At 45.1% G+C, this 27,346-nt stretch overlaps 1 protein-coding gene across 11 annotated transcripts in view; it reads right to left on the reverse strand.

Annotated features, from left to right (window-relative positions):
• Positions 1–27,346, reverse strand: part of nav2a (neuron navigator 2a) — a 1,053,608-nt gene that overhangs the window by 129,118 nt on the left and 897,144 nt on the right. For 10 of the 11 annotated variants that reach the window (XM_038808368.1, XM_038808371.1, XM_038808364.1 and 7 more), the window contains 3 exons: positions 17,408–17,546; positions 12,424–12,709; positions 5,904–6,591 (listed from right to left, as the gene is read on the reverse strand). In XM_038808368.1, coding sequence (XP_038664296.1) covers positions 5,904–6,591; positions 12,424–12,709; positions 17,408–17,546 — 1,113 coding nt within the window. The remainder of the gene's footprint in view (positions 1–5,903; positions 6,592–12,423; positions 12,710–17,407; positions 17,547–27,346) is intronic. The other variant, XM_038808365.1, reaches the window with a different exon arrangement.

Below are 27,346 nucleotides of genomic sequence, written 5' to 3' on the forward strand. Positions count from 1 at the left end.
TTATACTGCGGCACAGTTTCAGAAACAGGACTTGACTTGGCGGTTGTCACAATATGTGGATAGTGTAAGGAACATAAAGGGTTAATCTAATGTTACTACTCTAGTCAGTAGATGGTGCTATAGAGCAACCATATAAATATCACATGCCTCCTTGACTTCTGGGAGAGAAGTAGAGACAGAGTACGTGCAAGATAGATTAGCTGGTAGCATAGTTTAGTATTGTAGAAGCTCAGTGCATTCTTTGCTTATCTAATTCCTTAGCAAATGTTCAAATCTAATTAAGTGTAGTGTAATAAATTAGCTTTGTTTGTTAAAAACTGCTTTCTGTTTTTGGTCAACACTACAACCTACACCATTCTGAAGAACAATACTAAGAACACAACAGCGATGATGGTTGAAAAACTGCTCGCCCTGCTTATGACTATAGTAACACCCATTGTAACACCCCACACAGCAGGCAAACACAAACACAACAAGGCACGTCCCCGCCCGGTGACTGCTGTGGAGCAGAGCTTTCAATGTCTTGGCAGGTATGGGGCCATCCTACAATATAATCTAGACAATGCTTCCTAGAGCGTGGCACTGCATTTTCTATGACATGATGCGATGCAAGTGACTTTGCTAACACAAGCTGCTTAACACAAGGCATTTTTTTCATAGATTCCAAAGACAAAGACATTGTTGGCATTTCCAATGAATCTTAATCTCTGCCATTTATGTGCCCACTCAACATACACCATTTATCTATATTGTACATTCATTCCCTCATCCTCACAAATGCAGAAACTGATGGGAAATGGCATAAATGGGATGCATTGATGATGCATGATGTCTCCGAAATTACCTCTTCTCAGAGAAATTCGAATGGGAAGATAGAAAGTAAACTAATGCACGTGAAGAATTCATAAGAGTTATTGTTGGCATTGTCCATAAATGTGGATTGGTAAATAGGAATGCCCTCATGGTGAGGTTTTTGAATTCTTTGAACAGGGCAGCATTAATGCAACTTGACCACCTTATGCCACTTTTGCACTTCCCATTCTTAAGGCATTATGTGGTCGTGCTGTGGAAATATAGGGCTGGATTCTCCGCAGCTCTGCACGGAAATCGCATTTGGTGCGGGGGCTGAGAATCGACTTTTACATGAGAATCAGGCCTGGCGCTACTTCCGTGATTCTCTGGTCCCCGGAGAATCACTCACCCGTGAGTCACACCGCTCGGCTGAGGGGCCATTGCCAGAGGCCCTACCAGCGATACTCCAGTCACGACCGGCCGAGTTCCCGACGGCATGGTTCTAACCACGTCTTGCCGGTCGGGACTCACGCGCGGCGGCTGCGTACTCAGTCCGCGACTTCCCTGGTGGGGAGCGGGGGGCCTTATGGGAGGCTGGGGCAACGATCGGGTGGGTCAGATGAAGCGGCGTGGAGCAGATCGGTGGGACCTTGTTTCTTGGTCCTGGTCCGCGGTCCGGGTCCACCATCGCGTTCGGCGCAGCCGCTGGAGGCCGCCGCCGTGTGCACGCGCGGACTAGGAACCGGAAGTGCGGGGACCCGTATCCACAGCCAAAGCTGCGTGAAGCTCTCCGTGTCCCTACCAGCCCCCTGCAGGTAAGTTAATTGCTCTATATTTTTTGCAGGGAAGTCTGGCGTGAAACACCAGCATTTCTATGCCTGCGTGGGGACATAAGCCCTATTTTTGGAGAATCCAGCCCATAATGTTTCCGCAACAATAACTTCAAAGCTTGAAATCTCAGCCAGCTTTCAAGTATGAAGTCCCCACCCCCGAGCGCCCCATCACATTATGAGCATACAGACAGCCTCAGCCTCCACAGCGTACAAACGTCCCGCACCCAGGAAAATGGAACAAAGAAACATCAGAACAGGAATAGACCATTCAGCACCTCAAGCCTGTTCTGCCATTCCATAGAATGTATCGGATCCCAACAGTGCAGAAGGAGACCATTCAGCGCATCAAATCTGCACCCACCCTCCGGAACAGCACCCTACCAAGGCTCACTCCTCCACCCTATCTCCAAAACCCCACACATTGATCATGGCCAATCCGCCTAACATGCACGTCTTTGGATTGTGGGAGGAAACCGGAGCACCCAGAAGAAACGGACGCAGACACGGGGAAGAACGTGCAAATTCCGCACAAACCGTCACCCAAGGTTGGAATCGAACACAGGTGTCTGACGCAGTGAGTGCAGCAGTGCTAACCACTGTGCCACCCATTCAATGAGAACATGGCTGATCTGCATCTTAAACCCGTCTACCTTAACGCCTTTGCCTCACAAAAATATATCAACCTCAGTTTTGAAATGGTTAATTGTCCTCCAGATTCATTCAACATATTTTGGGGGATAGAAATCCTGGGGCGAAATTCTCCGACCGCCAGCAGGGTCGGAGAATCGCCCGGGGCCGCCGAAAATCCCGCCCCCGCCATGGCAGAAATTCTCCGCCACCCGGGAATTGGCGGGGGTGGGAAACGCGGCGCACCGAGCGGCGAGCCCCCTGCGGCGATTCTCCGGCCCGCAATGGGCCGAAGTCCCGCCGCTGGGAGTCCTCTCCCGCCGCCGAGGTTTGAACCACCTCTGGTGGCGGCGCGAGCGGGCCCCCGGGGTCCTGGAGGGGGAGCGGGGCGATCGGACCCCGGGGGTGCCCCCACGGTGGCCGGGCCCGCGATCGGGGCCCACCGATCGGCGGGCGGGCCAGTGCCGTGGGGGAACTCTTTCCCTTCCGCCACCGCCACGGCCTCCACCATGGCGGACGCGGAAGAGAATCCCCCAGCTGCCGCTGATGTCACCACCGGCGCATGCGCGAAACGGCGAAGGCCTTTCGGCCAGCCCCGGTGCCGGGTGTCAAAGGCCGCTGGTGCCGGTTTTGGCGCCAGTCGGCGTGGTACCAACCGCTCCGGCACGGGCCTAGCCCCTCAATGTGAGGGCTTGGCCCCCAAAGTTGCGGAGAATTCTGTACCTTTGGGGAGGCCCGACGCCGGAGTGGTTGGCGCCACTCCGCTACGCCGGGACCCCCCACCCCGCCAGGTAGGGGAGAATCACGTCTCAGATTTCCAATCTCCTTTGGCCGAAATTTACCGGCCGTTCACGCTGGCGGATCTTCCGGTCCTATAATGGTGATCCCGCTGCCCCCGCGTACCCCGTGGGCTCTCTGGCAGCGACTGACGGGGCTGTTGACAGCTGGACGATCTAGCTGCCGGCCATCACAGGCTACCTTCACCACCGCAAAACATGGCATCGAGTGGGCAGAATTCCTTTGTGTCAAGCAGCACTTTCTGACGTCCATTATGAATGAGTTTCATGGCTACACCTTATTATGTACTATCCAAGCAGAGGAAAAGTTTCTCTATTTCTGCCCTATCAAATCCTTCAATCATCTTATGTACCTCAATTAGATCCACCCGCACCTCCTCCATAATCTTCAATATTCAAGAGAACACAAACCTAATCTATGCAACCTATCTTCATAATTTAACCTGTTTGAGCTTTTCAGAATAGGCAGGTTCAAAGCACTTGGGAGTCAGGTGCACGTGACCTGTCTACTGCAGCCATCCCTGTCTCCTCATTTCAGGTCTGAACACCCCTCAGGTTTTAAATTAGCTGAAAAACTGCAACATGCTGATAGCAGAGGCTCATATTTTCCACAGATTTTTCAGGCCGAGGTCACAGGGGTCACGGACATTTTTTATTAAGCCCATTGGAGCACATGCAGCACAGAGAGAGAGGGAACACCTATTCCATGGTGTCCTTGCAAAGTCGCAACAAATTGAACTGCATAACCCACCTTCCACAGACAAAAATAATTGGGTACTCTAAAGTTATAAACTAAAACAATTTACATTTCCGCCAAAATTCCTGTTCCCCAGCAGCTGTTGGTAAAGTGCTCATACCAGATTTTCTCCTCATCAATCAGGAGTATGCGTTGGCACTGTTCGAAGGCCCTCTACCTACATGCACATCATTTGAATGCTGGTCAGATGGACAGAATTGTGAGTCCATCTGCAAAATTGTGCGCACAGTTTGGCAGCCATGTCCGTCTCTGACAAGTAAGAGACAACCCTTCCTCTTTAGCAGATTGTATCGAATAGAACGGTGAATAAATTACCCACATCTTTGAGTGGGATCTAAGTCCATAGTGCACTGGGTTCCAATTGTTTTAATTTTCCACTTTAGATTTATGGTCAAAATACAGTTTACGTTTCTCAATTAAAAGTTACTTAATCACTGAATTATTAAGCGATAAATTCTCAGTATTTATTACATTGTTCAATGCAAATAAATCGATGATTTGGAATTTGTTTAATGCAAGATTGGAGCTATCAGCAGTTGAGTGGAGTTTAAATGAAATGAAAAATGAAATGAAATGAAAATCGCTTATTGTCACGAGTAGGCTCCAAATGAAGTTTCTGTGAACAGCCCCTAGTCGCCACATTCCGGCGCCTGTTCAGGGAGGCTGTTACGGGAAATGGATCACTCTCTTCAATGGAGCAAATCATTAGGAACCATTTCTTCCATTTTTTGTAATAATACAGCCGCAAACATAGTGATAATTTTGCGGGACTAGTAGTCCAGAATAATGGTCCAGAGACACGAGTTCAAGTCCCACTCTGGCTGCTCGAGCATTTTAAATTCAGTTAATTAATAAATCTGGAGTAAAGAGATAATCTCATTATTGAAGATCACAAAGCTACTGGATTGTCACTAAAATCCATTTGGTTCACTAATGCCCTTACCCGGTGTGGCCCACATGAGATTCCAAGCCCACAGTAATGTGGTTGATGCTCAACTGCCCTCCGACATGGCCCAGCAAGCCACTGTAGGCAGCTCAAGGACAATTAGGAATGGGCAATAAATGCTAGCATTTCCACTGATGCTTACATGTCAAGGACAAATATTTTTCAACACTAGGTTTATCAAATACTTTGGCCGGCATTTTCCAGCCCTGCCATGGTGGGACCCGCCGTGGGGGATGCGGCAAACCAGACAAAGGTTCATTGACCGTTGGCGGGCGGAAAAATCCCATTATTTAATACAATAGGTTCTATCCATATAACATCTTCAACATCGTAAACCATCTGGGTCCTTCATAAGAGCATGATTAACCAGGTTTGACACTGAGTCAGATAAAGAGGCACCCGGCCAGAATGTTGTAACGCACACATTTAAAAAGCAGACATTTTAAAAAAAAATTATTTTTTAACACTATCGACATGTTAAATCTAAATCAGACTTTGTCAGAATTGAGCTGCATGTATGAAATGCACACCGTTCGCAGAGAAGAATTCACTATATGTAATGAAACCACAAATATAAAGAATGTATTTACAGTTTAGAAACAAATAGTTTGGGGGGAGGAATTCACTCCAATGTGAAAATGAAAAAAAAAAATGAAAATCGCTTATTGTCACAAGTAGGCTTCAATGAAGTTACTGTGAAAAGCCCCTAGTCGCCACATTCCGGCACCTGTTCGGGGAGGCTGTTACGGGAATCGAACCGTGCTGCTGGCCTGCTTGGTCTGCTTTCAAAGCCAGCGATTTAGCCCAGTGTGCTAAACAGCCCCTGTAGCGTATTTGCAGCATCAGTGTGTCTGGCCTCAGATTCCATAAGACATAAGGGGGCAAGTAGTGGGCAAAATTGCAAGCGTACACTGCAAGTCTAACCTGTCCATATGTAAGCAGATTCTCAGTGACGAGCAGGAAATTCTGGCCTCTGTATTCACCCTGTTGACCCCTGCATGAGCAATGTTGTAGCTCTCAAACAAATTCTCAGCATGAATGCACCAATGAACTTCTGAACAGGCTAACTGAAAGATGACTGGTGACATGCAGCTGTAATATTGGCATTTACTGCTTACATTCACAACTTAGAACTGTAAAATATTACTTGCCTGCGTAAGGTGGGAGAAGCTAGGTCAGGATATTTGGATCCTTGCTGTCGAGTACTCTGGGAGCCGTTGGTTCCGATCTGTGAAGGATTTGCTTTGACAGAGTTGGATGAAGTCACACTTTCTGTGTCAGACGATACTCCCTTCTCTTTGTCAGTCTGGTTAGGTAATGGAGGCACTGTGTTGCCCGAGGGTGCCTTGGATGGTTCTCTCAGTTTTGAAATGGGAAGACCTGCTGATTTACTGCTGATGTTGGAGTCTATGCTGCTAGTGCTAGACCGATTTCCAGTCCCACGATTATTTGATTTACTGGGCCGAGGAAGGCTGCGGTATTGCAAGTTAGTGCGTGCATTTAGGATAAGGTAATTCTCCTCAGTGCTCTGGGAGCCATCAACGCTGGCTTTCCTCCCTGATGATCTACCTATAAGGCCTGATGACTTGGGGATTTTACCGAGAGTTGCAGAGCCACTGGTAATCGTGGCGCCACTTGCTGTAATCATGGTGATTCCTCCCGAGGACCCTCCGTGTTTCTTGAATCCAAAAGTGTTTGTTCCCCCAGTTGAACGCGAAGATGGAGGTTTCATTGCTTCATCCCCACTGCTGCGGCCTGCATCTGAAGGAGACCGATGGACATGTGCAGATTTAGGAGACAGTCTGCCCTTTTCTGACACCTTAGCATCATCGGTTTTTGCTACAAAAAAAATACATAAAACCTCAAAACAACGGATTATCAATGTCACATCGGTTTGGTAAAACAAAACCTCCAGATCATGCTCACGGTTTCTCCAAATTCAACTTTTTAAGCATTATTTGCATTTCCTCCAAGTTCATACATGTTGAAGAACAGGAAAAGCTTTTTGCTGTCCTATTAAAACTTTGCCAGATGTGGCAAATATCTTTAATTTTCCTTGACAAAAACGCATCACAAAAACGTAGGGATTTGGCAATAAATTCACAATTGCTGAATAGTGTCACAGGACTTAGATTTGAATAAGGATTTTTTGTCTTTTATTCTTGAGATAGGGTAACTTTGAACAGAGGAGTATGAGGCTAAGTTTCATGATGATAAAGCAAATCCAAAAATTACATCAAACTGAACTGCAATGCACAAGTTTAAACTGGTTAAAGGTAACAATTGGACTGAAATCAAGAACTTCTGGGTACAAAGACTGATCAAAACATAGAGTGAATGACTGAATACATTAGTGAAAGCAAAATACCTGGAATAATTTTTAAAAACAACTGGATCTTTCTGCTTGGGTCATCTAAGGTGACCATTGTTAATCCCATTAGGTAGCAGCATTGTCTGTGTCTATGCTGTAAAAATGAGTGTGACGTTACTGATTAAATTAGCTAAATCATTTTCTCTACAGGCATCAGTGGAATTCCATCAAGACTTGGCAGCAAAAATTGCTGAACCCAGTTGGAAAATACCCTGGGAAATGGGAGAGCTGGGCGCAATGATTAATATGCAAGGGAGCCAGGGGACTACGTGAGTTTTTAGTTCTGAGAGACTCTTGGCATGATCAGGGGTGGTGGGGGGTGTTTTGTTGCGTTTACGTCATCGCTTGTATGTCCTCCTTCAGTGATGTAGGTCTAGGTTGACTGTAACAAAACCAAAACCTCCTCAATCATAGCATATGCTGTACTTGTCCTGGTCCAATGTTTGTCACACTTGCCTTAAATTCATTCACTAACATTGACTCCCCAGCTTCAACACTAAACAGAAAATCCCCAGCAGAGGGAGTCTGCGAGGGAGCAATAATGAAGTATCCACATTTAACAGCTCGTGTGCAGCTCTGAATCTAAATATCTCTGGCTCAAAATATATATGTTTCTGATCCAAGAATTTCACACTCAACTTCCTCTTGAAATTTCTCCATGAACTCATCCTACCCTATCTCATTACCATACTTATCCTATCATTCCAGAATTGATGTGGTATATTTGGACTTTCAGAAGGTTTTGACAAAGTCTTGCATAAGAGATTAATGTGTAAAATTAAAGCACATGGGATTAGGGGTAGTGCATTGAGGTGGATAGAAAACTGGTTGGCAGCCTGGAAATAAAGAGTAGGAATTAATGGGTCTTTTTCAAATTGGCAGGCAGTGTCTAGTGGAGTACCGCAGAAATTGGTGCTGGGACCCCAGCTATTCACAATATAGTTTAATGATTTAGATGAGGAGAGAGAAGAGAGCTAACATCTCGAGTCTGGATGACTCTTTGTCAAAGCTGGGAGAATAGGAAATAGGGTCATATTTATACTATTGTGGGGGGGTGCGTGGAGCATTGGGGCTGAATAGGGGGACAGCGATGGGTGGAGATTGGCAAAGATGTCAAGGACAGAAAGACAAATGGAATGTAAATGGGGTGATTAAGGCTAAGAAGGGTGCTGATAGTGGCACATGAAGAAATTGCAGTGTGTGAATGGCAAACAAAGTTCACAAGAATGTTGCCAGGGCTAGAAAAGTGTGGCTGCATGGAGAGATTGGAGAGGTTGGGGTTATTTTCCTAATCTAAATCATTAATCTATATTGTGAATAGCTGGGGTCCCAGCACCAATTTCTGCGGTACTCCACTAGACACTGCCTGCCAATTTGAAAAAGACCCATTAATTCCTACTCTTTATTTCCAGGCTGCCAACCAGTTTTCTATCCACCTCAATGCACTACCCCTAATCCCATGTGCTTTAATTTTACACATTAATCTCTTACGAACAAAACGTAATATCTCCAAATTTGCAGATGATACCATGTTAGGTGGGAAGGTGTGCTGTGAGGAGGATGCAGAGATCCTTCAGTGTGATTTGGACAAGTTGAGTGAGTGGGCAAATGAATGGCAAATGCAATATAAATTGGATAAATGTGAGATTATCTACTTTGGTAGCAAAAACGAGAAGGCAGACTATTATTTGAATGGCTATAAATTTGGAGAGGGGAATGTGCAACGAGACCTGGGTGTCCTTGTACACCAGTCACTGAAGTTCAGCATGCAGGTGCAGCAGGTGGTAAAGAAGGCAAATGGAATATTGGCCTTCATAGCGAGAGGATTCGAGTACAGGAGTAGGATATCTTGCTGTAATTATACAGACCTTTGGTGAGGCCACATGTGGAATATTGTGTGCAGTTTTGGTCTCCTTATCAAAGAGCTTTTGGACACACTGCTCACCTTTCATAGAAATCATAGAAAAGTTACTGCACAGAAGGAGGCCATTCAGCCCATCTTGTCCGTGCCAGCCCGAGGACACACAGGTGCCCTTTCTAATCCCACTTTCCTGCACCCAGTCCATAGCCCTGTAGTTTAGAGCACTTAAGGTGCAGATCCAGGTACTTTTAAAAAGAGTTTAGGGTCTCTGCCTCCATCACCAACTTGGGCAGCAAATTTCAGACTCCCACTACACTCTAATAAAAAGGTGTGTCCCCTCTTCACCTTCTGCCACTTGTCTTGAATCTGTGCCCCCGGTTCTAGAATTCTCCACCAAGGGAAACAATTTTATCCTGTCCACCCTATCTCTTTCCCTCATAATTTTGTCCTCCTCAATCAAGTCACCCCTCGGCCTTCCTTGTTCCAAGGAAAATAACCCCAACCTCTCCAATCTCTCCATGCAGCCACACTTTTCTAGCCCTGGCAACATTCTTGTGAACTTTGTTTGCCATTCACACACTGCAATTTCTTCATGTGCCACTATCAGCACCCTTAATCACCCCATTTACATTCCATTTGTCTTTCTGTCCATGACATCTTTGCCAATCTCCACCCATCGCTGTCCCCCTATTCAGCCCCAATGCTCCACGCACCCCCCCACAATAGTATAAATATGACCCTATTTCCTATTCTCCCAGCTTTGACAAAGAGTCATCCAGACTCGAGACGTTAGCTCTCTTCTCTCTCCTCAGATGCTGTCAGACCTGCTGAGATTGTCCAGTATTTTCTGTTTTTGTTTCCTTGGCTCATGTGTCAAAATTGATGAGGAATCATCTTTGAAGCTTGTTTGGCATAATTCCCACGTTTGGCAAAAAGTAACACTCAAAATGAACATTGCTAAAAATGAAATAAAACATTTGAAAGTTAAAACAAGTAGAAATTAAGAACAGTGTCGGTGGATTATCTTAATTTAACATGAAGTTAAAAGTAACCTTGAAATTATTAAAATGACACCACGAGAGAGAAACATTAAAAAAGAGACCGGGTTTAAGTAAGAACTTCATATATTTGGAAGGACTGACATCGTATGATGGCTGAGAACAAGGACTGATAACTTTTATCTGTGTATTACAAGGACATTTATCGTAAGATTTTCCATCTGCTGACTATGAATGATTGGAAAATCCAGTCCAATTTTATGTTAATTTAATCTCAGCGATGCGTTATCTTCTAAATTGTTGACAGCTCATTAAATAATCATTCATTTTGTGGGGAAGGAGGAAATATTTTGCGAGATTAATGCACAGTATAAGTTGCACAAATATTTCTGTCACAGCTAACGACTTGTGCCTGTTGGACCAAAGTACTTATTCATTTGTGCAAACGCACGCAAAGAAAAACATTTCTGATTTTCTTTCCGCGTTTTCAGCAGATGTTGCCGACAATGCATTTTCCATTCACCTGTACTTAAAGCATTTAGAGCTCTAATTTTCAGCATGAACTCACCTGAAGCACAGGACTAGTGAGTGGAACAGATGATGAGTATAGCACCAGTTGGTTATAGTCCAAATGGATGACTTGATCATGATTAGAAGAGTGGGGAAAGGCTGAACATTAAGACTGAGGTGAGTGGCGAGGGATATACTAAAGTACTGCCAGTGCTAAAGGGGTGTTTGCACGTGTCACACAAGGACACCTGGTCATGTGCAAAACGCAGTTTTCAGAAATTCTGTCGAAAAAGGGGAATTGTGAGCAACTTTGCTGTTTCACTGATAACCCACTGATAACATCATAAATAGGTATGGGCCACAATGCCTTGAAGTTGGATTGATACGAACTGAACAAAGCTCTTTAAATCCAATACAACTCTGAACTAACAAGATCTAAGACTGGCTGAGTAACAAGGTGAAAACTCGATTCGATGCCCAAGTGCTTATTTGGCTTTTCAGAAAAAAACACATCTGCACTAAGAACAGGTCAGCTGGGACTGCAGCCTGCTGAGAACCACCAAGATTGGACAATTGTGAACTGCAGCTTCAGTTCCAATAACCTATCAGCAGTAAGATTCCATACAAAATCAGCTATGGGAGGGGCTTCAAGGTGAGAAAATTAGGACTCGAGTTTAACCTCTGCTGCTTTTTCTCTTTTTAGGCAGTGGCAGAGTACATCAAATCTACTTTCTAAATTTTGCTCATATTTTTTATGGAACACCCACTGCGTGAAATTTTGGCTGAGAAAGTGATGAGGTTTTCCGAACTTAATTAAGTCTTGTTCCCATATGAACAGCTGTGGCATCTTGGCCAGCAGTCTGAGCAATAAGGTGGGAAATCACTCAACGGTATTTTTCTTTTCCATCATGCTGTTTCTGTGCCTCTTCGTTTTAATTTTTTGCCACCACAATTTCCTCTACCTAAGCCCGGGCTGCTCACCCACGCATGCAAGTCAGCTGTCGACAAACCTGAAATACTCGTGCTTTAGAATATTAATAAACTAGTAGTAAATCAGCAAGCCCTGCTCCCCAACTCTAGCCCCTCTTCAGCTGAGGTCTGAAACTCACATCCATCACTTTGACACCTCTTCCATTTCTTAAAAGTCAAACAGAGGTTTTGTGTTTGAGAGCACAGATCACTGATTCGAATGAACTCCAATGACTGCAACAAATGGTCATGGAAAATACTCTGTTGAACAGTAAATACAATTGACGCAAGAGAAGTTACTTTTCTCTTGAAGGTCTGGTGAGACTTTTTCTGAACTAACGCACTAGCAGAAAGCTCATAGAATCATTGAATTTACAGTGCAGAAGGAGGCCATTCGGCCCATCGAGTCTGCACCAGCCCTTGGAAAGAGCACCCTACTTAAGCCCAAGCCTCCACCCTATCCCCGTAACCCAACCTAACCTTTTTGGACACTAAGGGCAATTTAGCACGGCCAATCCACCTAATCCGCACACCTTTGGGAGGAAACCGGAGCACCCGGAGGAAACCTATGCAAACACGGGGAGAATGTGCAGTCTCCACACAGTGATCCAAGCCGGGAATCGAACCTGGGACCCTGACGCTGTGAAGCAACAGTGCTAACCATTGTGCTACCATGCTGATCAGCTGTGTCCTCTCGTTCCCACCCCGGATAAAAGAGGACTAAACCAAGACTTCATTCAACTAAATCATTGAGTGCAGTTGATGAGAAGATGTAATATTCAGATTCAGATTATTAATTTTTAAAAAAGGGTTCGAGTGTGAGGTTTGCTCAATGTTATCTTGGTGACCCATTTCAAATGATGTAGCCACCTCCCAACAACATATAACTGAAGCAAGCAGCAGTCTTTGGGTGAGATCACGACCAATTTTCTTCCGGAAATTAAATGGCTAATTCTCCTTACCTGCTCCATGCGCTTTAAGTGTGTTTGCAGACGTTTTAGCCCTCGGTGTGGTAATGCCAACCTGTGCTGTCATTCCTCGACGCCAGGATCCTGTCTGGGAAATGACTGTGGTCTTCTTATTTGAGCTGCTTTTCTCAGACTCATCAGAGACATCCGATGGGTTTCGCCTCCATTTCGAGCTGGAATCCATCTTTATACCACTGTCCGAGCCACCGTCTGATCTCTTTATTTCTTCACCAGACCAAGTGGAGTTTCTTTCGGAACGCTTCTCTGCATCTGTCTGAGGCTGGACAAACAAAAGCCAATACTTTCACATAACATGTTCTCTTTATACTTGTCCCCATAGATTTAAAAAATCTTTTGCTGTTGGTTTCCGAGCTTTGTAACGATGTTTAATTGCCTTGCACCCTCTGTTTAGCACAGGGCTAAATCGCTGGCTTTGAAAGCATTTGAAAGCAGACCAAGCAGGGCAGCAGCACGGTTCGATTCCCGGAACAGCCTCCCCGAACAGGCGCCGGAATGTGGTGACTAGGGGCTTTTCACAGTAACTTCATTTGAAGCCGACTCGTGACAATAAGCAATTAAAAAAATAAAAATAAAAAAGTTGTCTATGATAATTAAAAGTTTTTTTAAAATATAAACTTAGAGTACCCAATTATTTTTTTTCCAATTAAGAGCCAATTTAGCACGGCAAATCCACCTACCCTTCACATCTTTTGGGATGTGGGGGTGAGACCCACGCAGACACGGGGAGAATGTGCAAAACTCCACACGACCAGTGACCCGGGGCCGGGATCGAACCCGGGTCATCAGCGCCGTGAGGCAGCATGTGACAATTAAAAGTGATACATCAAATGTTCATCTGTGCCAACAGAGGATGTGGAATCAGGAACTGTGAAATATGTAGTTTGTGCTCAGTTTATTATCGTCCTTAAGTTAGACATTCCACTCCATATATATATGCACACCTGTTCTGGAGCATCTCTCCGTTCAAATATCTCCTGCACAATCTTTGTGAGCCGGTGTTGAAATGTCACTACATACTTATTTAATATAAATTTGGAGTACCCAATTCATTTTTTCCAATTAAGGAGCAATTTAGCTTGGCCAATCCACCTACCCTGGACATCTTTATGTTGTGGGGGTGTGACCCACGCAAACACGGGGAGAAAGTGCAAACTCCACACGGACAGTGACCCAGAGCCAGGATCGAACCTGGGACCGTGGCGCCGTGAGGCAGCAGTGCTAACCACTGTGCCACCGCGCTGCCCTTTGTCACTACATACTTGAGTATATATTGACAAAGGTTTCTTCCAATCTGCACATTCAGTTTGCCTGTTTAACTGAATGGACGACAAACGCAGTGAGAAGCTCAAAGGCGATGCTTTGCCAAGCTGAAGATGCAAAATGCTTGATGCAAACAAATCTATAGACAAGTTAAGATGACATCTACGGCCCATCTTTTACATATAGCAATTTTTAAAAATATGTTTTGGTCAGCATAGTTTTCACTCTTCCACATTTTTGCTTAAACACCACAAAATATTGTCAATTGAAAGACTCTGGATCCACACTGCCAGTACAACCATAACAGCTTACGTGGTCAAACCGTGTCATAAACCCTCCTATTGCAGTAATTGGACACAGAAATCAATCTTTACAGTGGTGAATATATGAAAACATTATGCAATGTCACAAGTTTTGTTCTTTTTATAAATTCATGACTTTACGCCTCCTTGCTCTTGCGTTTTTGAAATTTAGAGTACCCAATTCATTTTTTTTCCAATTAAAGGGCAATTGAGCGTGGCCAATCCACCTACCCTGCACATCTTTGGGTTGTGGGGGTGAAACCCACGCAGACACGGGGAGAATGTGCAAACTCCACACGGACAGTGACCCAGAGCCGGGATCGAACCTGGGACCTCAGCGCCGTGAGGCAGCAGGGCTAACCCACCGCGCCACCGTGCTGCCTCCCCCCCCTTGCTCTTACATCTTGACACCCTAAAACACAGAATAATACCAAACACAATGGCAGAAAGGTGCTTCTTTCTCTTTCCCAAAATGCCATCATCATTCCCCTATAAAAAGCAGCACCTGTTGCTATGGCATCGCTCCGCTAATCTGCACAAGCATTCATTCTTGATGTATAAGCTCACCCAGTTTAGTCAGTAAGCTATTTGTCCTTGCAGATTATTAATTTGCAAATTACCTTTGCCTGGAAAGTATGCGTGACTGGATAGTAGTTATGAGCAGGACCCCTGTACAATTAGTAAAGGGAATGGAACTCCCACTACAATGTCAACGGAGCTTGATTAAAATGGCCTCTGTGTTCCAACGTCAAAGACCAACACCAGAAAGTAAAGTTTATCCATTTTCATTAAAGGTGTTAGAATTTCACTAATATTTATATTTTAGAGCTGCAACGATGGGAATTCCTTTAACTCAATAGCAGGTAGTTAGGCATATTATTTAGTGAAAATAGCAGCCTGAAATGTGTGCCATTACCTAAATTATACATACAATGCCTGGAGTTGCTAATTCATCTTTGAAAACATGACTTTATTTTGAATATCAAAGTTTTCCGTTTTCAGAGTCATTTAATATGGGTACAATGAGGATGATGAAATATACGTTTTCCTAAAATAGATTTTTTTTATCCTCACGGTACAAAAAAATACTTTTTTTCCCTGAATCTCTATTTGCGTGGTCTGTATCTTTCCATCAAATCATTTGGCAGATTTAAATCATGGCAGGGATTCTACCGATTGTGCAAAGTTATTTTATTCCACTACAAGAATTAAACTGTCCAATAACGTGAGCCAAGAAATGTCATGAGGGAGAAGGTAGTGCGAGAAGCGGAAACGTTAGATTATAATTAAATGACTGAATCAAGAGGCACAGGCTGTAATTGAGAACCGGCATATTAAGCAAGCGTGTAACAGGTACACGGCGCAGAACAGAATAGGTGAGGAATAGTGCACCTTATCCCAGGGAAAGGGGCGCAAATAGACTATTTCAAAGAAAAACCCAGGAGTTCAATGAAACAGAATGCTTAAAAAAATAATCATGCAGTTCATTATTACACAGAAAGCAAAACTGCATCTCAAATCAATGTTTCTATAATTTGAACTAATCAATAAGTGTTTTTAATCTGACCAGCAACATGGGTGAGATTGCACCTGCTTCCTTTTGGCAAACATAAATAAGTTAGAACCATTACATTATAAATACCCATTGCGGAACAATCACGGAAACTCACATTCCAACTCTCATGACAGCACAAATTGAAAGTGACCGGTTTCAATCAATGAAGCAATTCTCAAAATATAGTAACTCGTAACACTTCATTTGTTGTATAACTAGTTTATAACTGACCGCACATCAATTAAATTGCTTCATACTTGTTTAGACCAATGATATGTAACCAGTAATTCTTCCTGAAATTCCCATCTGCTAAACAAGGAACAGTCAATCATGGTGAGGATTTCTCTCAGAAACTATTCATACCACCTTGTCCATCTCTGTCTTCTGTCTTAAAAGAGGGGGGGGGGGGCATTTCAAGGAGAAAAAAATGTATATGAAAACATATCTCTCAGGACTTGACTTGAATTTGAAAAAGTGAAATGAAATTAAATGAAATGAAAAGGAAATGAAATGAAAATCGCTTATTGTCACGAGTAGGCTTCAATTAAGTTACTGTGATAAGCCCCTAGTCGCCACATTCCGGCGCCTGTCCGGGGAGGCTAATACGGGAATCGAACCGTGCTGCTGGCCTGCTTTAAAAGCCAGCGATTTAGCCGAGTGAGCTAAACCAGCCCCTTTATAACGAAAAAGGACAGGTTTGCAGTCTCTTACTTTTCAGGGCATTATGGTCATACAATATGGCTAATCAGTATGAATAGAGTGGTGATTTGATGTTGTCATTGCAAACACAGGTAGACTGGGGAGAACCTCATGAAGCACGCACATATAAAAACTGTAATTTGTATTCAGGAATACGAATGTGAGTGAATTCCGGGGGCAGTGCAAGTCCAGGCATCGAGGAGCACGGTACTAATGACCCCATAAGCACCTGGCTATTTTGGAGGCAGAACGTGACAGCTCCAGACTTTCACATTGATTTAGACATGAGACTAATCTATTCAGACAGGACGATCATGGGTGTGATTTGTGCTCAGTCAGAACAGTAGCTGCAAGGCAAAATAATAACAGGTCGCTGTGTTTCTCGTACAAGATGGGATGGAGGGATGAGGGGGGCTCAGGTGTCACATTCCTGCTGGTAAGTACAATGTAAACCCTGGCTAAGAACAAGAATGGACCATGCAATAATGCCCTTTTGCCACAGTCTGAATTCACACCCTCAGGGCTCAGACACGGCAACTAGTTATTCTCACGTGAGTGTCGCCGGCAAATAGCGGAGTGCTTCGTTGAGAAATGTAGAATGTTTTATTTCTTAACTTTTCATGAGGTCTGTCCAAGAGAGGCATTGTAAGTAGCTACGGAGTAGGCCTTGAGCATTGAATGTGTAAATGTGTAAAAGGTAGAACATTTAAAATAATTTAAAGAAATCAATTCTCCCCATCATCTTTAAAATAAATCTTCAAAGAATAAATGAATTAATTACGAAGGTTCAACATGAAACAAGCAAAACAAGATGGTCGATGCAGACTTGATGGATCAAATGGCCCTCTGCACTGTAAGGATTTTCTGATTCTATGAAGATTGTGACTTGAGCATCTGTACCAGAGTGAGATTGTACCAGAGTGAGATTGTACCAAAGTGAGATTGTACCAAAATGAGATTGAACCAAAATGAGATTGGTACTTAAAATATCTGTACCAGGATCTTGCCCTTTGCTATTGATGAACTACATCATAAAGATTCATTAATGATAGTGTTCACTTCAATGGATATGAAAATTTACAAGCTCTGAAGTCCACAGGGAGAGATTTAACTGATCCATCATTCCCCAATGACATTTTACCTGGCTATCTGGGTTTTTGCGAGAAGTGGCTGGCGTGTTGGCGTATGAGCTGATGGAAGAACTTGTATTGATGTCATCGGTGCTGAGGTTGTCTATTGTGTCGCTAATCCCACTGCTGACAGAACTGCTGTCATCCCAGCTAAAGAGGAAAATAAACACAGACCAATTAGCACGGCATGTTTGGAAGCAGCTTCAAACAAAACAGACATTTCCCAGCCATTGTCTTCCACCATCATTTTACAAGAAGCCTAACTCCCACAGTGGGTGGCACAAAAACACTTGGATGTGGACCAAAGGAAGGGTGCACAAGGCTGCAAAACACTCCCACCAGTTAGCTCCATACAACCTTTGCCAAAACCTTTTGTGCCGTCATTAAATTTTAAAACATGAGTAAATCATTTATTCAAATATTTCTCACCTTGTAACATATTTTCTGGTTTCTGGAGTCAATTTATTCCAAGGAATGGGGTCTAACCTACATTAACGAGGAGCAGAAAACTGCTTTGTGCAGCATCTGCCTGTTCTGGGGAATTGTTGCAAATCTGAAGATGTAAAATCGACAGCTCCTCAGTGAGAATTAGGCAACGAGGCAATATTTTGAGAAATCGTTTCAGGCCCAGATGTCTTGAAGTGCCGCTCATTTGCCGAGGGTGTGGGTGAACCAATATTCGGCGTCGTGGGGTGGCCATGTGTAGTTTTGCTCCTTCTAATTCTGCTCTCAACAATAATCTCACTGAAAGGTGTAACATTCTTTGAAGGCTCTGCTGGGTAGATACTGAGAGTCTGTTTCCATCTTCAGGGGGTTATGGACTATGGGAATCGTTACACCTTGGAGAGCTGTGATGCTCAGTCAATGAGTACATTCAAGATTGGGATTGATATAATTTTGGACACTATGGGAATCAAGAGATATGGGGAATAGGCTGAAAAAGTGGGCTTGGTGTTGAAATTCAGGCATGGCCTTACCAAATCACAAAGCAGACTTGAAGGTGCTGTAGGACCTACTCCTGCTAAAGGTGAGCTGATGGGGTGGGAGGTATTCAGAGGGTTTCCGAAAAGCCATGTCAGCCGGTTATCATAAGTGGATTATCTGTGTTTAGAGTTGCGCTTTCAAGGCCCCAAAAAAGAACAAATTGGAAAGCATATTTATAATCTAACTCTTGTTGGAAGATTGCCACCAAAGTTGTTAGCTGCATGGCCCAAGCAGAGATCCCGGGTCAAGCTCCACTCCATCACTTCAATCCTGGACATACCCTGAATCGTCACCTCCATTTACAGGTGTTGACATTTGCACCAATTAATTGCAATGACAGGTGGCTGAAGAACGTTAGAAAATCTCAAATTTGAGTTCTGATCCCAAAAGACACGCGCAGAAATGTTGGCCACGACAGTGCTGAACATTCACATCCACTGATTTCCTCTGGGCATATCTCCAGAAGCTGTGGGTTTTTTTAAACAGGAAATCTTCCGTTACCTCATGGACAAAGGTCATTATCAGCTGCACCAGATTGGGTGGCCAGTCTTGCACCTGCAGGCAGCAGTGCAAACGTCCCGAGAGTTTCAGGAAATCACACGTCAGCAGAGTTACTGGATAACAACCAGGGTTCCACCCACTTTTCTTTGAATAACTAAAAAAGCTGCAATTTCACACCACACTCTGCAGAGAATTTTGCAAAGGCTCAGCGAATATAATGATTACCTATTATAATAAGCAGTATATAAGCACTCCCCATACAGAGATGTTTCATTTTTTTGTGACCTGAAATATTGTTGAGAACCTTGTAAGCGCGCTATACTTTGAATACTCAGTTTAAATATAAGGAACATAACGGGCGCGAATTAACTAAATGGGAACAAAGTCGAGCGCGTTTATCCGTGTGTTTCCTGGCACTCAGAGCGGTGAGAAACAGAAGGCTATAAACCGCAACATGCATTTGATAAGTGGCCTCAAAGGGGAACACGCGCCCGAGGCCGCGCATAGCCCCATTCTGTGTAAAGAGGAGCTCTGCTCGCCAGAACTCCTCAGTGTCGCGAGAGATCAGTCATTTTTAAATGGCATCCCGTCCCTGGAGCCCCAAAAGCTACCCCCCCACTAGCCCCTACATACTATGGGAGGGTCCCCGGCAGCCCCCCCAACATCCGTGCAGGGAACCCCGGCCCGATTGCACCAGTGCAAAAAATGCCAACCTAGTACTATGGCAGTGCCACCTGGGCATCTTCGCAATGCCAGGCTTGCACCCAGGTGGCACTGCCAAGGTGCCACACTGGTGGTGCCAGAGTGCCCAGCTGGCACCAGCAGTGCCAGGGTGCCACCCTACCAATGGGCATGCACCTGGGGACCCCCGATACCCTGGGAGATTTCCACAAGTGCCGTTCCATCTGGTCCCCGTATGTGAAGCCCAGTACTGAACGGCGCTCGTCCAAGGTCTCTGAGGCGAAGCAGATTGATTCCATGTCTCGGGAATCTGCACATTAAAGTGAGACCAGCTATCTTCCTCTAAGATGCAGATTTGCTAAAAAGTGATCCCGCTCACAATGGGCGGGACTCATATTGCAACGTCTAGCGAGATCGCGTTAGATCTCTCGAGTTGTTGCGAGCCAGGTAGATCCCGGGAGCGTGGTCTTCTGGCTTTTATCGGTCACGCTGCGCTGCGGTGAGCTACTTTTCGGGCGCAGGGTGGCAATTAAATCGCGCCCTATGTGGCTGTTTTCATTGCTGTTAGGATTTCAAAACTGCGAGTATACCAGTTAAAATGGTGCGAGTTCTGCACAATATTCTGGATGTTAACCAATGCACAACCTTAATCTGTGGGAAACACAAGCGTAAGAAATAATCAACAAAGAATGTACAATTTACAGTAAATATCAATGATAATTGAGGGCTGATGAGAACTTTTATAGTACTCCTGTACTTTATCATTCTATGAAGAGCAGAATGACCTGTAAACATCTATTCTACTTCAGTAAGCTGATATTTATTTATCATTCTAATCATTAAAAAATCACCTTTCGTTGCAGCTGATTGCTACAGCTTGGGTGATGCTAACATGCAACCTCTGCACATACTCTTCATTTGTTTCTCCAATGTCCTTTGAAATGGAGGGATTCTGGCCCAGTCAGCAACACCCACATCCCATGAATGAAGAAAAGAAAAAGGGAGTTGTGACTCTTGCCTCTGAATCAGAAGGATTCAAGTGTGACTCTTGAGAGCAAAGATTCCGACCGACACTCCAGTGCAGTACCGACGGAGAGCTGCACCAGTGGAGGCGCTGTCTTTTTGATCAGACATTAAACCAAGTCGCCACCTGCTCTCGGATGTGGATGTGAAAGCTGTCACAGCAATATTGGATGAAGAGCTGGGGAGTTATCCTGGTGTTCTGGCCAATACATCACAGGATCTTGCTCTATATCTTGGTGCCGCTGTCCCTATATTGCAATAGTGACGACACTTCAAAAGTATTCCAATGACTGGAAAGCACTTTGGAACATGATGGAGACCCGAAAGATGCCATGGGATTGTAAGTTGTTTTTTGCTCTGTGAATATCTGCAGGGCAGATTTCCTCCGCCAAACATGCTTTTATTTCCTGAGCTGCGGCAGGTAAAAATCAGAGGCGTCTGTAAACATGTCAGTAAGACTCTATTTATCCAGGGTCAGAGCTTTCTGGCCCCAGATGAGCTTTGGGTATTTATCATAGAATTTACAGTGCAGAAGGAGGCCATTCGGTCCATTGAGTCTGCACCGGCTCTTGGAAAGAGCACCCTACCCAAGGTCAACACCTCCACCCTATCTCCATAACCCAGTAACCCCACCCAACACTAAGGACAATTTTGGACACAAAGGGTAATTTATCATGGCCAATCCACCTAACCTGCACATCTCTGGACTGTGGGAGGAAACCCACGTACGCACGGGGAGGATGTGCAGACTCCGCACAGACAGTGACCCAAGTCGGAATCAAACCTGGGACCCTGGAGCTGTGAAGCAATTGTGCTATCTACAATGCTACCGTGCTGCCCCTAATGCCTTGGGTCTTTGTTGACCCCAGGAGAGCTTTGGAAAGGCTTGCAGCCAGGAAGTCTCAGGCATATGTGTGCCTTTATTGTTTTTTCTTTGTTGTTATTGCAGTTTGGAGTTAACCATTTCTGTGCACTGTTCTGACTAGTTTATACTGTTAGTCTCTCTGTCGTCTCATCACCAAGCAATACCAAGGGTGCTGATCATAAGGCCATTGGAGGTAGTACATCACCTGCAAACCATGGCGTTCAGACTCATGAGGAAGCCATTGAATTAAAAAGTACCCAAACACAGCAGCGGTTCAAGATGGCATCTCATCGCCATCGTCTCAAGGGCAATTAGAAATGGGCAATAAATGCTGGTCAAGCCAGCGACGCCCACATCCCATGAATACAAAACACAAACATGAATTTATATTGTGGTTTATCCTGGAGTCCCTACAGTTCAGAAGGAGGCCATTCGGCCTATCAAGTCTACACCAACTCTTTGAAAAAGCACTTCACCTAGGCCCACTCACCCGCCCTGTCCCCTAACCCCATACATTGATCATGGCCAATTCAGCTAACCTGCACATCTTTGGACACTAAGGGGCAATGTACCATGATCAATCCATTTAACCTGCACATCTTTGGACTGTGGGAGGAAACTGGAGCACTGGGAGGAAACTGGAGCACCAGGAGGAAACCCACGCAGACACGGGGCGAACGTGCAAACTCTACACAGACAGTCACCCAAGGCTGGAATCGAACCTGGAACTGATCAGGTGTTTGTATCTCGAATAGGGGGCATGAGAGGCCTTTGGAAGGTGGATGGCAGGGCAGAGCCTGACATGGAGGCATCAGGGAGACCTTTCAAACTTACCTTTTAAAAAGTCTCTCATGCACACTCGGGTTCACAACACATCAAAGGGGCTGTGAACCATAGCTCTTCAAAAACCTGGCTCAACTCCATGAAAATTGCAACGGGTCAAGAATACCACCTGTCTCTGCAATGCAGCGGCCAGGGTTTGATTGCCGAATGTGGCTTCTGACAGGGAGTAGGCCGCACCGTTTAAAGGCACTCGGGAAAATTGCACAGCTCGGGAATGGGATCGGAACGCCAGGAATCGGGACTCACCCTGCATTTTTGAAGGGACCCCGAGCAATTCCGACTGGGTCATAATCCAGCTCATTCACCCTGTTTCCCCACAGATGTTGCCTGACGCATTAAGTGTTTCCAGCATTTTCTGTTTTACTTGCCCACATCTGCAGCATTTTGCTTTCATAAACATTTGTTTACCATCTTACAGCATCAAATTGTGTGCAACTGAATACTTAGAACAAACTCAAGGCCCATCTTTACATGGTGTGACGAATTTATATATTCTTTTGGACAAATATTTGAAATAATGGGCAGCCTACGCAGGTGAGATTGGTTTACTCACGGTTGTAAAACCCGCCTCAGAGGGTTTTAGTTTCTTTCAAGTTATAAATCCTCTCGCACGGTGGTTACACAATGCAGACTAACTTCGCTGCTTAGACGTTCTGAGCACTGAGCTGGTAATCAAGAGCCATTCCTCAACGTTAGCAGCCTCACTCCCCAAAAATGAAAAGGCTGATGTAATGGAGCTACAACGCCTTTGAAATATTATCATGAGAACCATACCACACTTCATCAGAAGATTTTTTCTTTATTGCATGATAAATCTGAAAGCAGAATCCCTTAAAAGGAGTTATATGTAAAGGAATTTTGGACCTACAGGAATTAAGCACTTTTAACCCTTAACACGATGTTATTTTTTGTTGAAAATAATCTGTAAAATTTTCTTGGAAGCAGGATTAATGCCTCAACCTCGGGCGCAAGGCTGTGGTTGATTCAAGTGTTGCAAAGTTCGCACTTTACAAGGGCAAGGATGAGCCAGCCGGCTGTTTGAGGGGGTGGAGGACAGCTGCGAGTGGTGTGGGGGGGGGGGGGGGGGGGGGGGGGGGGGGGCGGCACGTCTCCACCCTATGCCCATAATCCAATAACCTGACTTAACCTTTTGGACACAAAAGGGGCAATTGATCATGGCCAATCCACCTAACCTGCACATCTTTGGACTGTGGGAGGAAACCGGAGCACCCGGAGGAAACCCACGCAGACACGGGGAGAACGTGCAGGCTCCACACAGACGGTCACCCGAGGCCGGAATTGAACCCGGGTCCCTGGAGCTGTGAAGCAGCAGTGCTAACCACTGTGTCGCCGTGCCGGGTGGAGTTTGTTTATCTTACACTTTGGGGTTCTGGTTGCCATAAAGGGATAAGTGGATAGGTTGTTTTTTTGGGTGGGGAGTTTATTCTTTGTAAAAATGTTAAAATATTGAAAATTTGAATTAAAATATTTCTTTAAAAGGCTTTCATAGAGGCAAAGAAGGACACAATGAGCGAGATCTTCCGGTTCTCACCAGCAGGATCTTCCGGCCCCGCCGACGGCGCAAACCCACTGCTGTGTTCCCAGTGGAGTGGGGAGGAATCAATAGGCAATCCTATTGATAGCAGTGGGCGGAACAGACTAATGAGCTTGGCCATCTATGAAGAAAGTACCATTCAAACTACTTTTAAAAACCCGCATTTGTTAAATGCTACCCCATTTTCAATCTTCCTGCCCACTTCAGTGGTGGGCAGGTAGCATAGGGAAAATTATAGAATGGTACAAGGACAGCACGGTGCCGCAGTAGTTAGCACTGCTGCCTCACGGCGCCGAGGTCTCAGGTTCGAATCCCGGCTCTAGGTCACTGTCCGTGTGGAGTTTGCACATTCTCCCCGTGTCTGCGTGGGTTTTGCCCCCACAACCCAAAGATGTGCAGGAATGGCCATGTTATATTGCCCCTTAATTGAAAAAAATCAATTGGGTACTCTTAATTTACTTTCAAAAATAGAATGGTGCAACATAGGAAACCTCCATTCACCCCATCAAATCTCTGCCATCACTGATGCGATGAATGTGCCCTCCACTCTGCAAGAAGCTGAAGTCTCCTCCACTTGACACTTGCCCATTCATAGAAGTTAGACTGGAAAGCAAGCAGGGATTGGTGAACCTTTGCTCCCCATCCCACCCCACACCAGCAGGCAGTGACTCCTACAGGAATATAATTCTATCTACTTCACTGGTCCTCCAGTGTTTTGACTACACGGTGGACCAGTTAAGAATCTTAGAAAGACATGGGCCTGGGTTTTACAGGATGCCACTGAGGCCCTATCCACAGGCCAGAAGGCTGGGAGCAACCCTGGTTCAAGTAGGCTTGGAAGACATGACTATATTTTACATTCCACTGACAATTAATTTCCTGCAATCGAGGCTTCCACCCCATTAAGGTACAACATTACGTGCTTTTAAGGGATGCCAGCCAATCGGAGTGCCAGTAGCTCACTGGGCTAAATCGCTGGCTTTTAAAGCAGACCAAGCAGGCCAGCAGCCCGGTTCGATTCCCGTACCAGCCTCCCCGGACAGGCGCCGGAGTGTGGCGACTAGGGGCTTTTCACAGTAACTTCATTGAAGCCCACTCGTGACAATAACCGATTTTCATTACATTTCATTTCAGTAGCTCTTCAATCAAAGCACTGCCGCTGGTGGTCACTGGTGGGACTGCAGCCAGGCAAATGAGCCAAAAGGCAGGAGATCCCGGATTTAAGGTAAGTCAGATCAGGTTTGCCGAGGTGAATCAGGCAAACCCCGACAAAGCGGGTCAGTTTTGACAGTCAGGGAACAGAGGATGGAGTCATTCAGTGTGGGTAGGGCAGACAGGATGCCTGATAATGGAGGCCCCACCCATTCTCCACCCCTTGGGGAAGAGGCCAATTAGTCTAAACAGCCACCCGGCACCTTCCACACTGCTGGTAGATTGGCAGCGGTGGCAGCATCAAGGAGGCAGCACCCTCACATCCTGCCCACTTCTATCCACTCCCCGCATGTTCCCAGGGCCCACAAAATCCCAACTTCTCTATCCGGCGCAGCATTACAGATTAACCATGTTCCCTACACAAGAACGGAGCTGGATCCAATAGACTAGAACAAAAGGTTAGTGGGAAAACTGTAGCCTCGTGGGAAAAACTGTAGCTGAACAATGGGCTACCTTCAAAAGAGAAATGGTTCAGGCACAGTCAAGGCATATCGCCTCAACATGCAAAGGTCGGACAAACAATCCAGAGCTCCCTGGATGAAAAGGGAGATAGAAATTCAGATAAAGAAGAAAAAGTGTGCCTATGACAGGTGTCAACGTTCAAAAGGGAGCTGAAAATGTTACAGTTCCGCCTTCAACACCATACGCCCAGCCAAGCTCATATCAAAACTCCAAAACCTAGGACTTGGCTCCTCACTCTGTAACTGGTTCCTTGACTTCCTGACTCATGGACCACAATCAGTAAGGTTAAACAATACCTCCTCCACGATCGTCCTCAATACCAGGGCCCCTGTGTACCTAGCCCTCTACTATACTCCGTATAAACACACACGGCTGTATGGCAAAATTTGGCTCCAACTTTATCTATAAATTTTCTGATGATATGACCGTAGTGGGTCAGATCTCGAACAACAATGAATCAGAGTACAGGAGGGAGATAGGGAACCTAGTGGCATGGTGTAACGACAAACATCTCTCCCTCAACGTCAGCAAAACTAAAGAGCTGGTCATTGACTTCAGGAAGCAAAGTGTCGCACACACCCGTCAGCATCAACGGGGCCGAGGTGGAGATGGTTGACAGCTTCACATTCCTAGGTGTGCACATCACCAAAAATCTGTTCTGGTCCCCCCACGTCGACGTTACGGCCAAGAAAGCACAACAGCGCCTATACTTCCTCAGGAAACTAAGGAAATTCGACATGTCCACATTGACTCTTACCAACTTTTACAGATGCACCATAGGGCCTTTTCACAATAACTTAATTGAAGCCTACTTGTGACAATAAGCGATTATTATTATTATTAGAAAGATGCATATTTGGCTGCATCACAGCCTGGTATGGCAACTGCTCGGCCCAAGACCCTAAGAAACTACAGAGAGTCATGAACACAGCCCAGTCCATCACATGAACCCGCCTCCCATCCATTGGGTTTTGAAGGTCGGGGCATCGGCCTCCCATCGGCTTGAGTCACTGTCTGTGCCGAGTCTATAACCAAGGAAGCACTAATAGGTTCACTAACAGATTCAAAAACAGTTTCTTCCCCTCTGTTACCAGACTCCTGAATGACCCTCTTATGGACTGAACTGATCTCTTCACACATGTCTAATGAGTAATACTTCACTCCGTATGCTTCACCCAATGCCTGAGTCTATGTATTTACATTGTGTTTTGATGTATGTCCTGTGTTTTTTCATGTATGGAACGATCTGTCTGGACAGTACGCAGAACAATACTTTTCACTCTACCTCGGTACGCGTGACAATAAATCAAATCAAATCCGAGAAGAAGGATTATGAAAAAGACTAGCAGTTAAAGGGTGATAAAGGGAGGAGTAGGTTTGATTAGGGAATTTACACATGGAGGCAGCGGGCATGGCTGAGGTATTAAATTAATCCTTAACATCTGCCTTTAACAAAGAGGCAGATGTTACCCAGGCCAAGGCGACAGAGGAGAAAACTGGAATGGTTCAAAATTAATAAGGAGGAAGTGTTGAATAAACTGTCGGTCCTTAAAGCTGATATGGCATTGGAAATGGATGAGATGCATCAAAGGATATTGAAGGAAGTGAGAATGAAAATTGCAGAGTGCTGGCCATAAGCGTACAGTCTTTTCTAGACTCGGGGAGGTGCCGGAGTACTGGAGAATTGTGCCCTGGTTTTAAAAAGGTTGTAAGAATAAGCCCAGAAATTACAGACCAGTGAATTTAACGGCTGGATTCTCCGCCGGCAGAATGGTCCATTTTGCCGCCAGCGCGGTGGTTTCCCGACGGCATGGGGCTGCCCCA

The sequence above is a fragment of the Scyliorhinus canicula genome, chromosome 9 (genome assembly GCF_902713615.1).
Source record: "Scyliorhinus canicula chromosome 9, sScyCan1.1, whole genome shotgun sequence".
Lineage (NCBI taxonomy): Eukaryota > Metazoa > Chordata > Chondrichthyes > Carcharhiniformes > Scyliorhinidae > Scyliorhinus > Scyliorhinus canicula.